This window comes from Scardinius erythrophthalmus (genome assembly GCF_964197995.2).
Source record: "Scardinius erythrophthalmus genome assembly, chromosome: 6".
In the NCBI taxonomy this organism is placed as follows: Eukaryota; Metazoa; Chordata; class Actinopteri; order Cypriniformes; family Leuciscidae; genus Scardinius; species Scardinius erythrophthalmus.
In genome coordinates, this window is record NC_138226.1 from 49,303,484 (window position 1) to 49,321,659 (window position 18,176).

Sequence of the window (18,176 nt, forward strand, 5' to 3'; positions counted from 1 at the left end):
AGAGAACAATAATGCCACTGTAAGGAGATAATACAGTTAAAGACCCAAGGACCAGATATGATTAATGAAGACCAGGAGTTAGAAGTGCAGCCAGTTTAAGACAAGATTCAGAATTAAAATAAATTGAAGACTTTTTTTACTGAAGATAGTTTGCAGTTTCATCAGCAGAAGTCAGCTTCAAAACTCTCAAGGAGTTCGTAGGCTCCTCTTACAGTTTCAAAAATCACAGCAGTTATACCCTTCACCACACACACACACACACACACACACACACAGCAGTTATCCCCTTCACCAAGGTCTAAGCTACGTCATCGCTTCAGTTTGAGTGATTCTCATTGGCTAAGAAATAGATAAACAAACATTTTCCACACATGGACAGATAGACTGAATCTGTAATCTCCATTGATTATGCAGCCCTGGATTTAGGCCCGTCGTGACCTTCCACGTGGCAGATCTGCGTTTCTGTCCATCTCCAATAATGCCATGTTTGGAGTGAACTTTGAGTGTTGATTATTAAATTAATTTGATTAATTTATCATTAAATAAACTTTATTCACTTCAGAGCATCACTAGTTTGTAGCAGTATCAGTAACGCTTGTCTGCGCTACCACTACTAGTCTTTCTTTTTTTCTTAGTTACAACAAATTAATCAGATTTTTAATTGACAGTAATGATTTCATAAAGCCACTTTGGCTGGTAAAGTTGATAGTGGCAGTTTTCACCCAGACATAGATGTCTTTTTTTTCAGTGTTTAGAAAAAAGATAACGTCAGTGCTTCGGTCAGAAGACTCACACGTTCATGAAATGTTCACGCCATGTTTCTGCTGCAGTTTGGACCGTGCGATGCAGTCTCTGAAGAACACGGCCACGAACACTCTGGACGAGCTGTCGGAGGTGTTCACGGAGACGAGGGCTCAGCTGTACCTGTACGCCGGGACGCAGCTGCTGAAGACGGCGCAGGACGGGCCGCAGCAGTGGAGGGCCGTGCGGGATTTAGCCGCGCTCTGTTATCTAGTGGCCTATCAGGTATGATGTGCGTTTCCTCTGCTTCATGCAGCTCGTGTGATCAGCCACTGTACAGTGTAATGTTCATGCTTTCCTCAGGCTCCGAGACCCAAAGTCAAGAGCTTGAAAAGTGAGCATGTGTCCCATGAGCCTTTGGAGCTGCTGGCTTCGGACCGCCAGAGCCAGGCAGGTCACATGCTGTTGAATCTGAGCCGGGACGTGGAGCAGCTGCTGAAGGACGTGGTGGAGGCGTTCGGGAACCGGAACGGGCAGAGTCTTCTGTTCGACAAGCTCTTCGGCTCACAGGCGCACGACCAGCTCTCCTTCATCTGCAACGACGAGATGCACATGGTCCGCGCACACGTGCCCAGCACCGACGATCTGGCCAAGTGGGACAGTGGTGAGTGTCACACACTCTAGATCAGGAGTCACCAACCCGTCGATCGCGGTCGACAAATCGATCTTGGAAGCATTTTAAGTCGATCGCGAAGAGTTTTCAAAATCAGAGAAAAAAACAAAACAATATTTTTATTCATTAGCCTATTATTTATTAATTTAAAATGCACCATGTGTGAGCCTATTGTGTGTAGTAAATGGTGTCTAGGGGAGGGAGAGGGGTATATCTGTCCAATCAAATAGCCCATAGTTTACATATAATGTCTGTAAAACAACCGCTGACTTAAGCCTTGTTTATACTTTCGTTTCGCCTGGCACCGCAGCGCGAGCCTCCGCTGACTGCGCGCGCACCTCCCTGAAAACCAGACCATACAACTGATTTAGACGCGCAAAGTAGATGCCGGTGTGATGAGATGTACTAATATCCGTCTGCTCGGGCAGATTCGGCTGAAAGTCGTGCATCTTCGGATGCGGAGGCGCGCGCGCTGTTACAATGACGTCATTTTTGCCGCGCGCGCACCTCCGCAAATGTTGAATTATAGTTGACAGTTTGTATAGTTATATACTATTTGTATAGTTAAATAAATATTTTGCTAGTGACTAACAGGCAACAAAGAATGTCAAAGTAGAACTACATTGTGGCCTTGTTTTTTCATAATTTTATGCAAGTGGTAGATCTTGGTTTACATTTGGACTTTGGATGTGATCTTAGGCTTGAAAAGGTTGGTGACCACTGCTCTAGATCCAGTCCGGTCTAGAGCTGCAACCGATCACAGAACTTACCGTTTACATCATTTTATGGTTTTTGAGACACAGATCAGAGAGTTTTTCAGAGAAACAAAAAGCTTATCAATTTTTCAGATAAGCAAAAGAGCTTTCTGTTTATTATGTAAAGAGCACTTTAGGTACTTCGATAGCACAGCAAAAACTTTTATGTTAGAACATTATTAAAGCAAGTGAACAGTCAGTAATAAAAAATAACAAGTAAACCAATTGCAACCATAAATAAATACAATAGACCAAAGATAGGAGAAATAAAGGTTTACTGAAACTTAGTATTTAGTAAAATAATTGTATAAAAGTAGATTTTTGTTAAAGCTGTATTTTGTTGTTTGATAAACATTGACACAGACAGCAGCAGGTATTTATTGGCTGCTGTTACTTTTAAGGTTTAGTTCAACCAAAAATGAAAATTCTGTCATCATTTACTCACCCTCATGTCATTTCAAACCTGTAAGACTTTAATTTCTCTTCTAAACACAAATTAAGATGTTTTAAATTAAATCAGAGATAGATCAGAGACCAATGAGGTTCTTTCTCGTGTTATGCAGCACGATTGAGCTTCGGCAAGAACCGACGAGGTTCATTCTGGTGTTACGCAGCACGTTTGAGCTTCTGCAAGAACCAATGAGGTTCATTCACGTGTTACGCAGAAGATATTAATGATGAACGAAAGATTTTTTGGTTTCAAACGACATGAGTGTGAGTAAATTATAATTTTTTGGGTCAATTAAACCTTTAAGAGCGAATGCACGGATCCAATATAATGATGCACATCCGAATTTCTATCGCTACTGTTAAAGTTCACTTAAAGGGATGGTTCGGAGTAATTTCAACCTAGGGTCCTTTGCACCATGACCTCGAGCCAAACACCTCCCCAGAAGCCTTTTTTCCCTTGGTCGAACATTATTAAAGTTAGAGATTATTTATATTATTATATTATTTAGAGATCCCCTCCTTGAACTGCCACCTTAACGTGGTGGAGGGGTTTGAGTACCCGAATGACCCTAGGAGCTATGTTGTCCGGTGCTATATGCCCCTGGTAGGGTCTCCCAAGGCAAACAGGTCCTAGGCGACGGGTCAGACTAGGAGTGGTTCAAAAAACCCTTTATGAGTTATATTAAATCGAGGACCGTGACGTCGCCCGGTATGGCACAGCCGGGGCCCCACCCTGGAGCCAGGCCCGGGGTTGGGGCTCGTATGCGAGCGCCTGGTGGCCGGGCCTCCCCCCATGGGGTCCGGCCGGGCTCAGCCCAAAGGACCGACGTGGGGCCGCCTTCCCGTGGGCTCACCACCTACAGGAGGGACCGTAAGGGGCCGGTGCTTTGAGGATCGGGCGGCAGTTGAAGGCGGGGGCCTCGACAACCCATTCCATGGACACGGAAACTAGCTCTAGGGACGTGGAACGTCACCTCGCTGGCGGGGAAGGAGCCTAAGATTGTGCGGGATCACCTCTATGCACAGCTTGGGCTCTGGAACCACACTCCTTGAGAGAGGATGGACTCTTCACCACTCTGGAGTTGCCCATGGTGAGAGGCGGCGGGCTGGTGTGGGTTTGCTTTTAGCCCCCCAGCTCAGCCGCCATGTGTTGGAGTGTACCCCGGTGAACGAGAGGGTCGTTTCCCTGTGCCTACGGGTCGGGGATAGGTCTCTCACTGTCGTTTGTGCCTACGGGCCAAATGGCAGTGCAGAGTACCCGGCCTTCTTGGAGTCTCTGGGAGGGGTGCTGGAAAGTGCTCTGACTGGGGACTCCGTAGTTTTACTGGGGGACTTCAACGCCCACGTGGGCAACAACAGTGACACCTGGAGGGGCGTGATTGGGAGGAACGGCCTCCCTGATCTGAACCCGAGCGGTGTTCAGTTATTGGACTTCTGTGCTAGTTACAGCTTGTCCATAACGAACACCATGTTCAAGCATAAGGGTGTCCATCAGTGCACGTGGCACCAGGACACCCTAGGCTGTAGGTCGATGATCGACTTTGTGGTCGTTTCATCTGACCTCCGGCCATATGTCTTGGACACTTGGGTGAAGAGAGGGGTGGAGCTGTCAACTGATCACCACCTGGTGGTGAGTTGGATCTGATGGCGGGGGAGGAAGCTGGACAGACTCGGCAGACCCAAGTGTACTGTAAGGGTCTGCTGGGAACGTTTGGCCAAGTCTCCTGTCAAAGAGATCTTCAACTCCCACCTCCAGCGGAGCTTCGACCGGATCCCGAGGGAGGTTGGAGATACTGAGTCCGAGTGGACCATGTTCTCCACCTCCATTGTCGAAGTGGCCGCTCGGAGCTGTGGCCGTAAGGTCTCCGGTGCCTGTCGAGGCGGCAATCCCCGAACCCGGTGGTGGACACCGGAAGTAAAGGATGCCGTCAAGCTGAAGGAGTCCTATCGGGCCTGGTTGGCTTGTGGGACTCCTGAGGCAGCTGACGGGTACCAGCAGGCCAAGCGGACTGCAGCCCGGGTGGTTGTGGAGGCAAAAACTCGAGCCTGGGAGGAGTTCGGTGAGGCCATGGAGAAGGACTATCGGCTGGCTTCAGAAGAGATTCTGGCAAACCGTCCAGCGCCTCAGGAGAGGGAATCAGTGCCCTACCAACGCTTTCTACAGTGGAGGTGGGCAGCTGTTGACCTCAACTGGGGATGTCGTTGGACGGTGGAAGGAATACTTTGAGGATCTCCTCAATCCCGTCGTCACGTCTTCCATTGAGGAAGCAGAGGCTGAGGGCTCAGAGGTGGACTCGTCCATCACCCGGGCTGAAGTCACCGAGGTAGTCAAGAAACTCCTCGGTGGCAAGGCACCGGGGGTGGATGAGATCCGCCCTGAGTACCTCAAGTCTCTGGATGTTGTGGGGCTGTCTTGGCTGACACGCCTCTGCAGCATCGCGTGGCGGTCGGGGACGGTACCTCTGGGATGGCAGACCGGGGTGGTTGTCCCTCTTTTTAAGAAGGGGGACCGGAGGGTGTGTTCCAACTACAGGGGGATCACACTTCTCAGCCTCCCTGGGAAAGTCTATGCCAGGGTACTGGAGAGGAGAATACGGCCGATAGTAGAGTAGAACCTCGGATTCAGGAGGAACAGTGCGGTTTTCGTCCAGTTTGCCCAACCAATCCACATGTGCTTTGTGGATTTGGAGAAGGCATTCGACTGTGTCCCTCGCGGCGGCCTGTGGAGGGTGCTCCGGGAGTATGGGGTCCGGGGTCCTTTGCTAAGGGCTGTCCGGTCCCTGTACGACCGCAGCAGGAGCTTGGTTCGCATTGCCGGCAGTAAGTCAGACTTCTTCCCGGTGCATGTTGGACTCCGGCAGGGCTGCCCTTTGTCGCCGGTTCTGTTCATAATTTTTATGGACAGAATTTCTAGGCGCAGCCAGGGGCCGGAGGGTGTCAGGTTTGGGGACAACACGATTTCGTCTCTGCTCTTTGTGGATAATGTTGTCGAGTTGGCCCCTTAAAACTAGGAACTTCAGCATGCACTGGGACGGTTTGCAGCCGAGTGTGAAGCGGCTGGGATGAGAATCAGCACCTCCAAATCCGAGGCCATGGTCCTCAGTCGGAAAAGAGTGGCTTGCCCACTTCAGGTTGGTGGAGAGTTCCTGCCTCAAGTGGAGGAGTTTAAGTATCTTGGGGTTTTGTTCACGAGTGAGGGAAGGATGGAATGGGAGATTGACAGACGAATCGGTGCAGCTTCTGCAGTAATGCGGTTGATGTACCGGTCTGTCATGGTGAAGAAAGAGCTGAGCCGCAAGGCGAAGCTCTCGATTTAATGGTCAATCTACGTTCCTACTCTCACCTATGGTCATGAGCTGTGGGTCATGACCGAAAGGACAAGATCCCAGATACAGGCGAAATGAGCTTTCTCCGCAAGGTGGCTGGGCGATCCCTTAGAGATAGGGTGAGAAGCTCGGTCACTCGGGAGGAGCTCAGAATAGAGCCGCTGCTCCTCCACATCGAGAGGGGTCAACTGAGGTGGCTCAGGCATCTGTTCCGGATGCCTCCTGGACGCCTTCCCGGGAAGGTGTTCCGGGCGCGTCCCACTGGGAGGAGACCCCGGGGAAGACTTAGGCTACGATGGAGGGACTATGTCTCCCGGCTGGCCTGGGAACGCCTCGGTGTCCCCCCGAAAGAGCTAGAGGAAGTGTCTAGGGAGAGGGAAGTCTGGGCATCTCTGCTTAGACTGCTGCCCCCGCGACCCGGCCCTGGATAAGCGGAAGAAGATGAATGAATGAATGAATATTTAGAGATATCAGCCGGATGGTTTAGTGCAGGCGCTAATGGAACCTATGATGTATCTCGTAAATTACCCCACTAATAATACCCAGAATGGTACCAAACTTCTACAGTAGTACAAATAGGTTATGTACTCATAAAACGAGGCATTTGAAAGTTTGTAAGTACATCAGGAGTTATTTAAATAACACTTGCCTGATGGCTTATGCTACCGCTAACCCAGACATCGAGGTCACTTCCATGATTTGGGAAAAGCCCGTAAAAATTTCTTTGCAAAACTCACAAGTGTAAGGGAATTTAACACTCCATAGAAATGTATTGATAACTGGATGATATTCAAAATTTGTTGATCTAAAAAAACAAGCATTTATAAAACTTTCAAAATTCAGCAAAACGTTTTATACTCTGGGCGTCATTACACTACATCCTTATGCATTGCTTTCTGCCAGGACTTTTATGGGCTATTCCCAAAAAGCCAAATGCGGTATCATCCCGCCATCAGGCAAGTGTTATTTAAATAAACTCCTGGTGTACATACAAACTTTCCAATGCTTTGTTTTATGAGTACAGAAGCTATTTGTACTACTGTAGAAGTTTGATACCATTCCGGGCATTATTAGTGAGGTAAATTACGAGATACAACCTTGGATCCATTAACGCCTGCACTAAGCCATTTGGCTGATATCGCTAAATAAGCTCTAACTTTAATAATGTGAAACCAAGGGGAAAAAAAGGCTTCTGGGGGGTGTTTGGCTCGAAGTCATGGTGCAAAGGACCCTAGGTTGAAATTACTCCGAACCATCACTTTAAGACCGACTGTGTTTGAGGATACTCGCAGAGGCCGGTATTTTGAGAGAATGTGTGTCTGTTTAAGTGCAAGGAGATGGAAAAGAGAACTGAATTCTGTTTGCACGCTGTCTGAAATGTGCCTCTCTCGGGTGTGTGCACAGATTACAGATTGCCAAATTGAGTTGTCTTTCGTGTTTACTTGCGCATGAATGTTTAAATTGACAAGATTTACAAACACACGCAAATAATAAACGTTTGCTCTATGATGGTTAAACTTTGCAATAATCCATGGGTCATATGCGCGTCGAACCGTGGGGCGTGATGCGTACAGAGCTGCGATCCGTTACGGCACTAGTGCTGACTGCGGGGTGTGTGTATGTGTTCACACAGGTGCGGTGCTGCGGCACGCGGGCGATCTTCAGCACCTGGCGTGGCTCGGCCTGCAGTGGGCGCTGATGGAGCAGAGTGTCAGCCTGCAGCGCTGGCTCAAGCAGCTCTTCCCTCGCCTCACACTCGAGACCTCCAAACTAGACACCAACTCACCCGAGTCCATCTGCCTGCTCGACCTGGAGGTGCGTCCACCCCTCTTCTCATCCTCAATGAGGCACGGGGGAAACATTCACCCACATTTGCACATGCACAGTCTCTGAAATTACCTTTTTTTTTTTTTTGTAAAATGTTAGTATTAATTCATGTCTGATGATTGTTTTAGATGCTGTTATAGGTGATGTAGCCTCTCTAAAATGCTGTGTTTTAGTTTCAGTAATTTAATGCCTGTGATTGTATAATGCTGTAAAGCTCTACCTAACATACATGTTAGGCTCAACAGTTTGGCTGATGGCATTTTTAGAAGATTGACGTATTGTTGAAATTTAGGAAATCAAATGCATTTCTTAGGGCTGTAGTTCATAAGCACAGCACGTTTGGGACTGAAGTCTTGGCTGTCATACTGTCATAAAGGACTAGAAGTGGAAGTATATCAGCGGACCTGATGAAGCACCTCAGCTGTGTATATGTGATGTGTTGCAGGTGTTCTTGTGCGGCGTTGTGTTCAGCAGTCAGACGCAGCTGCAGGAGACGACATGGATGGCCTTGTGCTCCTCGCCGCATCAGCCCCGGTGTTTGCCTCTGCACATCATCAGGCTCCTGTCCTCCGCCAAGCAGCGCGAGTGGTGGGACGCCGTCTACCGCCTGATCCACAAGAGAGCGCTGTGAGTGACTGCTCTGCTCTGAGTGAAGGCCTGACGCACGGCTCTGTGTCTGACTGAGTGTTTTCTGGTGTGTGTGTGACAGGCCGGGGACGTTGGCTAAACTGCGGATGCTGGTTCAGCGCGGTCTCGGCGCGCTGCGTGCCGGAGAGAAACACGGCCTTCAGCCGGCGCTGCTCATCCACTGGGCTCAGCATCTCACTGATGTGGTACGTCTGCTCACAGCCGTCCTCATGATGCTCCTTCTGAGCCAGGAATTATGGGATGCTCCGGTCTGATGAGTGTTTTTAAGGGGATAATGGTTGTTTTCTTTTAGGAAATAATGAATTTAAAAGGATTAAAGGGAATAAAGAAAAAGTAACAAAACGGCTAAATAATTTATTGTAAAATAATCCATTGAAACTATTTGCAAAAAATATTTTATTTTAAAATATGCACATATTCACTCCGAAAAAAGCATCTCTGCAGAAGACAATAGTGTCACCATCATTAAAGATGTGACAGGAAAGTGAGTTCACTTTCATACTCTGAACACTTCATAACCCACTCTGTTCTTACCTGACATCATGCATGTGTAAATATGCCTCTGATTAGGCCAGTTATTATGCTCTCTCTCAGTAATAAAGCAGTCATTGTTTCTCAGATAGTACATCTGTAAGCATCAGGAAGCAGCTCATGCAGTCGGTCGAGGGAATGAGCAGAGCTGGATGAATTAGAGCATTTTCATCTGTTTGATTCCCATACTTTGTTAGTAGTGTTGATGACTTCAAAAGTGTGAGAGTATTGAGTAGGTGTGTCCTGACGTTGGCGTGTGTGTTTGACAGGGGGAACGGGTGAACTCTTACCATGACCAGAAGCACTATGCAGGCCGCAGTGTGCACTACTGGAAAGTTGTGCTTCCCTTGCTTGAGAAAATACAAAACAGACGCAGCATTCCTGAACCTCTGGAGCCGATGTTCATGCACTTTCACAGTAGAGACATACAGGTATGTACTCTCTTCCTGCTTCTGTTTCATATGGTGGTTTTGTCTCTAATGGTCTCTTTGTCTTCAGCCTTCTCAAGTGCGAGTATATGAGGAAGAGGCCGCCATAAGCTCTGCCACACTGTTTGACATCGAGGGCAACACCGACGTGGCCATCGCAAAGCTGGAGAAGCTCAACAGCATCTCTTCTAACTGGCATCTTGCTAAGGTAACAGTGCTTTCTCTGGACGACAGTCACACTGGTTCAGCTTCAGAAGTGAAGTGATTAACATCGGTCTGTGAATGACGCTGACCTGATGAGTTTGTGGATGTGTGTTGTCAGATCTATCAGAGGCTGTCGGAGGAGGCGGGAAACGGGATGGAGGAGACGCAGGACAGGAGCATCAACTTCCTCCTGCAGGTCAGGAAATACCTGACAAAGATTTATCAGGCCAGTCCAGAGGACGTGGACAAGGTATGTTAAACACCTCTGATGTTCGTGCTGCTCACTTTACTCCAGGGTTCCTCAGATCTGATGCTGGAGGGCCACTGTCCTGCTGAGTTCAGCTCTAGCATTAAACAAACACACCTGAAGATAGTTAACCCTCTGGGGTCTGAGGTGTTTTTGGGGTCCTTGAGATGTTCTGACATGCCCTGACATTTGTGCTTTTTTCAGTTGCTTATAAACATGGGGCAGTCATGGCCTAGTGGTTAGGGAGTTGGACTGGTAACCCAAAGGTTGCTGGTTCAATTCCAGAGCCGGTGGGAAATGACTGAGGTGCCCTTGAGCAAGGCACCTAACCCCTAATCGCTCCCCGGGCGCCACACAAAGGCTGCCCGCTGCTCTGGGTGTGTGTATCCACGTTTGCAGTGTGTGTGTGTTAACTACTCACTACTCTGCTCCTAATGTGTGTGCATTAACTTGGATGGGTTAAATGCAGAGGTCAAATTCCAAGTATGGGTTACCATACTTGGCCGTCACGTGTCACTTTCACTTTCACTTCAACATAGTAATGGCAAAAAAAAATTACACACTATTTAGCACAAACAGCACTACCATAATATGTGAGCAACAAGAATGTACATGTCTGCATTTTTGAGAGAATAATGTTTATGCGTGGTTATTGAAAAAACTCAAAACTAAAGTTTCTGAAAACTAAAGTGTCCACAAAACACACACTAAATATGTGCCAATAAGACTTTTGTCTAATGGATGTCATCGCCTAGTGTTTTTTCTTCAAAATTATGTGAAAATCACCCTGCCTAATCCTTCACATAACACAATACATTGATTTGAATTTTGCAAAGCACTTTCTGTTTGGAAAGGCCATATGCGGAGTGGGCGTCACAGATCATGCATATGTAGTGGTTCACACCTGAGGACCGCATACTTAATGAGCCATTCATTCAGGTGAGTCACTGAGCCACAAGAATGCAAGAGCAACAGTTGGAAGCATCTCAATTCTTTTTTATTTTTCCACATATTGTGCTTGCAATTTGGCCTATAATAGCCAAGGAAAACATGTAATTGTGCAGTTAATTCTCATACTGTATTTTCAGTTTTGGAATATTTATCTTCTCCCCAAATTTGTCACTAATAAAACACAATAAAAATTATTTAAAGAAAAGGCTTATATTTACCTTTTAATAGTTTGTTTACATCTACCTTGTAAATATTTAAATAAACAACAATTCAAGTGTAATCTTTCTTTGTACAAACTAAAGTATACATTTTATCATACATATTTCAAAGTTAAGGATTTGATTGATTATTTGATTATTTTTGACAAAAAAATTGGCAAATAAAAGCTTATTTGAGGTGGCAGATATTTTACAGTAAAAATGTATAATCTATCCAAAACTAATCAACGAAATGTTGTCTTTCATATGTCTGTAACATAGGTCTTTCATTTTTATTATAAGGAATATAAATGCTAAAATGCTAAAAGGAATATAAACGAGAAAACACAGCCCCTCACAGGTTTGCGCCGTGGATTCCCGCGAGTCAGACGCGGATACTGTGTTTGTTTTAGGCTCGCGCAGTCTTCACTCGGACGCGCGCTTCAATCCGTTGTGGAGACTCTCTTTTCGTTCCAGTGAAATTACAAAACAAAATTCACACACACACATGTCTCTGCCTGATATACAACCACTGATAAACATAATCTGATTTGACAAAAAAAAATATATATATATATGAGTGCAGATTCGAACTCAGAACCTCTGACACGCTAGGCAAATGTTCTACCACTAGACCACTTGAGTTCACGTATTTACTCACGTGAAAACTCGGTGTTTACTCGGCGTGATCAATTCGCTCTTGAACATGCTGCCGTTCGTCTGAGTTACAATCTTCCTCTGAGGAAAAGCCAAGGTGAGTTATTCCTCGCTGTCCAGAATCATCTGAATAGCGTCTTTACCGGAGAAACGCGCCATCCTCTCTAAACGCGATGAACTATCAGTGAATCTGATCTGATGAAACTTCGTGTTTTCAAGGCATTGATCGGGGGGCGGGTGCGAAGCATAGATCACCTAAACTATTTACCATGTGAATAGTGCCGGGGGCGGGGCGGCCTCAGTTCATTATAGAGATAATTAGGCAGAAGGAAAAAACGGTACCTCTCCTTGCTTTCAAACGGATTACATGAGTTGAAAACATTTGTTTTTTTTATTAATTACTTCATTTAAAAGAAGAGATTTCAAGCTTCATAAAGACATATATCACGTGCCTGTGTGAGAAGTATTCGCTGAGTTATGATTCATTTTCGGACGCGTTTCAGAATGGACTACACGGACAGAGAGAAGGCAGAACTCGCTCCGTGATTATTTTTCTTAATTTGGCGAAAAGCACAACACTTTGTTTTTATTGTGAGTATACAGAAAAATAATACACATTTAACAGAATCGATTGATGTATGAAACTCCTATGGAAAATCAAAGTCAACAGAGTATTTATGAGTTTCTTTTACACTGAAAAAAAAAAAGCGAGCTGGTATCGCCGGCGATACCGCCGACCTCAGGGGGTTAATCAAGGTCTTCAGGATTGCTTTAAAGCTTGAGTTTTGAATGAACTAGTCCTTTAATTCGGTCTCTTCGTGTTTTAAGTTGCCTATATCTATGGAGGATGTGATGGATTTGCTGAACAAGGTCAACCAGCAGCTTTCAGAAGATGACGAGAGGGATAAAGATCAGGTGGACTATCTGCTGACGTCCAGCCCCGGTCAGCCCACTGAGCCACATGTGAAGTTCTCCACTCCGTCTCCATCCAAAAGTGCCACGTCTCCTTCTAAAAGATCCATGGTATGTCATGGCACTGGTGCTTCTGCAGAAGCTTTGCTTGCTGTTTACAGAGCGTTACGGTTCCTGACTGTTGTTTCCTTCTCCAGTTCTCACCTAAAATGCCTGCTCCCTGGGCCGAGGACCAAAAGTCCCTCTTGCAGATGCTGTGCCAGCAGGTCGAGTCCTTGAAGGTCAGTCGCACATCCACCGCTTGTAGCAGAATCTGTCAGTGTTTGCTTTTGCTTTTGCTTTGCCACAGACAAATGGGAATTAACCTTCAATACTGTGAAATTTATTTTGATGTTTTATTAATGGTTTTGTCATTCCATCAGCATCTTCCTGTAAAAGAACCGTGCCAGAACCATAAGCACTGGATTCAAATGCAAGGAGAAACGGTTTCTTAAAATCAGGTGTAACGAGTACAGGAGCGTTGGCTAATAGGGCTTTAGCATTATCAAAAGCACACTGGCAATGTTCTGACCACTTGAATGGTTTATTTGTACTCAATAAATCAGTCAAAGGAGTAACTACACTGGCAAAATTCTGATAAAACCCTCGATAGTAACCTACCATTCCCAGTTCACGATGGGTACTAGGTGTAGGGAAACAACCAATAGCATCAACCTTAACGTCGATTGGTTTTACACAACCCCGACCAACCAACTTACCCAAATATGTCACGGTGGCTTTTCCAAACTCGCACTTGGCAAGGTTAATTGTTAAATTGGCTTTGGCCAGACATACAAAAAGTTCTTTAATTTGGTCAAGATGTTCGGACCAGGAAGAACTAAACAAAAAAATATTGTCTAAGTAAGCTTCGCATCCTGACAACCCAGACAGTACTCGATTTACCAATACCTGAATCGTTGCTGGAGCATTTCTTACCCCAAAAGGCATAACGGTGTACTGCAGGAACCTATCAGGTGTAACAAAAGCAGACAGTTCCTTAGCACGAGATGTCAAGGGAACTTGCTAATAGCCTTAAAAAGTTTAATTTGCTGACAAACTGTGCAGAGCCAACACGATCCACACAATCATCAATTCTAGGTAAGGGGTAACAATCAGGTTTTGTCAGCGTATTAAGCTTCCTGTAGTCAGTGCAAAAACGATAAGAATTATTGGGTTTACTTACAAAAATACAAGGAGAGCTCCAAGAGCTAAAACTGGGTTCTGCTAAATTATGAGCAAGTAAGTAATCCACTTCTTTCTGAAGCAACTCCCTTTTTACAGGGTTTACTCGATATGCATGTTGTTTTACAGGTTGAGCCATACCAACGTCAATGTCATGCTCAATGACATGAGTTCGGGTAGGGACATCAGAAAAGAGAGAGGGGAATGAACTTACCAACTTAATTATATCTGTCTTCTCTGATTCAGACAAATGAGATAAATTAGCAAGAACTTCAGAATTGTGGAGTCGCCCTTCCACTACTCCTCGAGAAGGACTGTTCATTTCATCAGTAGCTATTGGACCCGTATTTTCCACCATTTTCTCAGATACTTCTGAAGTGCTCTGACCAACAGAGAAGTCACAGGAGTCATATAAGGTTTTAATAAATTAATATGACAAACTGGTAGTTTCTTTCGGCGATCAGGCGTGTTTAATAGATAGTTATTATTGGGAAAACATTTTGCAATCGTATAAGGTCCAATAAACCTAGCCTGGAAAGGACTAGTCAAAACTGGTAACAATGCCAGCACTTGGTCACCTACTTGAAATTCTCTGAATTTAAACTTACGGTCAAACAATCTCTGTATCTTCCCCTGAGACTTACCTAATTTTCGTTGGCCAATAGCTCTTCATAGATTCTGTTACGAAAACTACTTACATAATCTAAAACATTTTCTGGCGGATCAGACGTCTTCCATTCATCTGCCAAAACAGCAATAGGGCCCCTGACGGTGTGTCCAAACACTAACTCATTAGGACTAAAACCTATGCTCTCTTGTACGACTTCACGGATAGCTAATAACATCCAAGGAAGTCCCTCTTCCCAGTCACAGTCAAGTTCAACACAATAAGATCTCAAAAGTGACTTCAGAGTCTGATGGAATCTTTCTAGCACCCCCTGACTCTGAGGATGATAAGCACTTGATGTTATGTGTGACTTTAAGTTGTCGCATGACTTAAGAAAAGTGTCGAGACATGAAGTTTGAGCCTCCATCAGACTGAATAATTTTATGAATGCCAAAAATAGACAAAACTTGTTAAAGCCTTTAAAATCGATTTAGTAGTAATGGATCTCAAGGGGTAGGCTGCAGGATACCGTGTGGACTGACACATTACAGTAAGTAAATAAACATGTCCAGCCTTAGATCGTGGTTATTCATATCGGCTCTAATGACGTCATGGACAGAAACTCACAAAGTCTAAAGAAAGATTTTATAAATCTACTTGGCCTTATCCAGGAAGCAGGGATGCTACCTGTTGTTTCCGGTCCTATTCCTTCTCTTCGTACAGAAGGTGAGAAATTCAGCCGTTTGTGGATTCTCCATGTATGGTTGCAAAACCACTGTCAAGATAATGGATTTCCCTTTGTGGATAATTTTGATTAGTTCTGGGGAAAATATGAACTTTTTAGTCGTGATAGATGTCATCCAAATGAAAAAGGGGCACACCTACTATCTTCTCATATTGACTTCCTTCTGAACACTATCGGATGAAGGGACATTGCTAGGACCTCTCAATCAAAGGTGGATATTGACAATATTAGCTGCTCATTAATTAACACATTAATGGTTAGATGTGGTACTACAATTGCTAACACTCCTAATCCTGGGAAAGTAATCCCTACCATAATTTCAAAGCGCTTTTTTTCATAGACCTACAGATACATTTGGGTTTTCTAGTTATGTTAGGCATAATAACCTCATACCTATTAACCTAGTTATCAATGTAAGCACTTGTAATCTGCCTAGGCTAGCTCCTTTGCAAACATCATATTGCCCTTCAGATTTTAAAACAAGGCAAGGGCTTGTGTTAATGCACATTAACGTTCGAAGCATCATCTCTAAACTTGACATGCTAGACTTGTGGGTAAAAGATTCCGAGCCAGTGTCTCAGGACAAGGACAAGATGGTCACCGCCGAGCCAGTGTCTCAGGACAAGATGGTCTCTGCCGAGCCAGTGTCTTCGGACAAGATGGCCGCCGCCGAGCCAGTGTCTCTGGACAAGATGGCCGCTGCCACGCCTGAACCTGAGCCCTCAGCAGAGATGGCCGCTGCCACGCCTGAACCTGAGCCCTCAGCAGAGATGGCTGCCGACACGCCTGAACCTGAGCCCTCAGCAGAGATGGCCTCTGCTGCTGTGTCTGTTCCTGTCCCTGAGCCGGTGTCTGTTCCTGTCCCTGAGCCGGTGTCTGTTCCTGTTCCTGAGCCGGTGTTTGTCACTGTCCTTGAGCTGGTGTCTGTTCCTGAGCCGGTGTCTGTTCCTGAGCCTGTTCCTGTTCCTGAGCCGGTGTCTGTTCCTGAACCAGTGTCCACTCCTGTTCCTGAGCCATGGCCGCCTGAGCCTGTTCCTGTGCCATGGCCGCCTGAAGGGTCGTTTCCTCCCTGGCCACCTGAAGGGTCGTCTCCTCCCTGGCCATCTGCACAGCCTGCTCCACCCTGGCCGCCTGAAGGGTCGTTTCCTCCCTGGCCACCTGAAGGGTTGTCTCCTCCCTGGCCGTCTGCACAGTCTGCTCCGCCCTGGCCGCCTGAAGGGTCGTCTCCTCCCTGGCCACCTGAAGGGTTGTTTCCTCCCTGGCCGTCTGCATAGCCTGCTCCGCCCTGGTCGCCTGCACTGTCTGCTTCGCCCTGGTCGCCTGCACTGTCTGCTCCGCCCTGGTCGCCTGCACTGTCTGCTCCGCCCTGGTCTCCTGCACTGCCTGCTCCGCCCTGGTCGCCTGCATTGCCTGCTCCGCCCTGGCCTCCCGTCTTGCTGCAGTCTCCAGGTCCTCTTCCGCTTCATGGGCCTGGTCCTCCATCCCACCCCCGGGTCCGCCTCCGCTCCACCTCCCTCCTGGACAATTATTTTTTTTTTTTCGTCTGGAAGCCGCTCCTTTGAGGGGGGGGCTATGTAACGGTCACCAGCTGGAGTGCCCTTGAAAGCCACCAGAGGGCACTCCACACCAGACTATCTTGTTCACTCACAGACCACATCTCCCATCATTCTCTGCCTGGACTCTGCTCATTATCACATTCACGCGTTTTCCCTGGTTTTCTTGTCTCTTGGTTTATTGGATTTCTTGCCTGTCCCATGGATTACTCTTGCGCCTCTGACCCCTGCCTGTTTTGTTTTGTTTTGTTTTGTTTTGTTTGTTTGTTTGTTTGGACTGTCTTCCTGTGCTTGACCCTCTGCTTGTTGGATTATGATTCTGGATAACCCCTTTAATAAAAGCTGCATTTGGATCCTCTACCCTCGTGTCTCGGAGCAGTTCGTAACAGCCAGGGACCGTTGCAGCATAACACGCTCCTGTTGCAAACACCGCCTAGTTACAAGATTGATGAAGACTTACCACCAGTCATTCCCCACATCTTCAAGCTCTTAGCAGGCATGACAAACAGCACAGACACGGAAAACAGCAAACAAAGTGTCACCTTCAATGAAAATGAGAGACTTCAGTTTTTAACTATAAACAAAACTAACTAAACCTACCTAATCTTCAAAGGTGTACCGGACTCGAGGCGGCATTTAAACACTGAACTCAAGGACAGTTGGTACATTTAAACCAAAAGCCCGAAGCGTACCCCCAACAGAGATTTAAAACCTCCACCCAGAATAACCTTCAAAAATAAGTTTTTGACAAAGTAGTAAATGTTTCTAGTGGTTTTAAATTCAACCATGTAAAACTGGTCAGCAGCTCTTTGTGAAAGTGGAACAGACAAGTTTCAGATTTTAGGGATTGTAATATCATGTTTTGTTTTCCGTCTCACACAGAATGAGGTTCATGGCCTGCGCCTTAATTCCCCTGAAGCGACAGCATCCTCATATAGGACGTACAGAGATAGTTATCCTGCAGAAGGACTTCAGGATGGATTTCCTGGAGCGCAGGCATTCCATGGTGCTCCTCTTACTGGTCAGTTCAATGAGTTGCTTCATTCCCCAAATCTGCCGTCTTTTAAAATTGTGTATACCAGTGGTTCTCAATGTGTGCCCCCCCAGCACATATCAAATCTTGTTCACTTTCAATGCGAGCCAATGAGGTTTGTGCAGTTTTTTCAATGTGCTTATTCAACCCAAAAAAATGTTTCTTGCTGGCAAATCAGATTTGAGTGGGGAGGACAAGAATTTGAGTGAAAACGACTTTTTTTTTTATTCTTTTTTTATTGCGGTGTTTTGCACAATGCAAATCACAATCACATGGAAACCTTTTATGGTGCTTGTATGTGCCATTTAAGCTTGAAGGTTACAATCCTCATACAATAAAATGAGAACCACTTGTGTATACAATATTTAAGACATCATTAAAACCCATTTATTTTTTTCTTTCAGCATATAATTCACAGTATCTTCTACGCCCTGCTGCAAATGTTACACCAACAAAGGTAGTGGAGTGAT

The 18,176-nt window shown here is 45.9% G+C and overlaps 1 protein-coding gene across 1 annotated transcript in view; it reads left to right on the forward strand.

The window, feature by feature from the left end:
• LOC308692400 (E3 SUMO-protein ligase RanBP2-like) overlaps positions 1-18,176 on the forward strand; it is a 61,954-nt gene that overhangs the window by 16,955 nt on the left and 26,823 nt on the right. The window contains exons 7-18 of the mRNA XM_081368369.1: positions 831-1,026; positions 1,105-1,405; positions 7,579-7,760; positions 8,218-8,399; positions 8,482-8,605; positions 9,221-9,382; positions 9,450-9,587; positions 9,702-9,833; positions 12,464-12,658; positions 12,745-12,828; positions 17,556-17,694; positions 18,111-18,163. Of these exons, the coding sequence (XP_081224495.1) occupies positions 831-1,026; positions 1,105-1,405; positions 7,579-7,760; positions 8,218-8,399; positions 8,482-8,605; positions 9,221-9,382; positions 9,450-9,587; positions 9,702-9,833; positions 12,464-12,658; positions 12,745-12,828; positions 17,556-17,694; positions 18,111-18,163 (1,888 nt within the window). The remainder of the gene's footprint in view (positions 1-830; positions 1,027-1,104; positions 1,406-7,578; positions 7,761-8,217; positions 8,400-8,481; positions 8,606-9,220; positions 9,383-9,449; positions 9,588-9,701; positions 9,834-12,463; positions 12,659-12,744; positions 12,829-17,555; positions 17,695-18,110; positions 18,164-18,176) is intronic.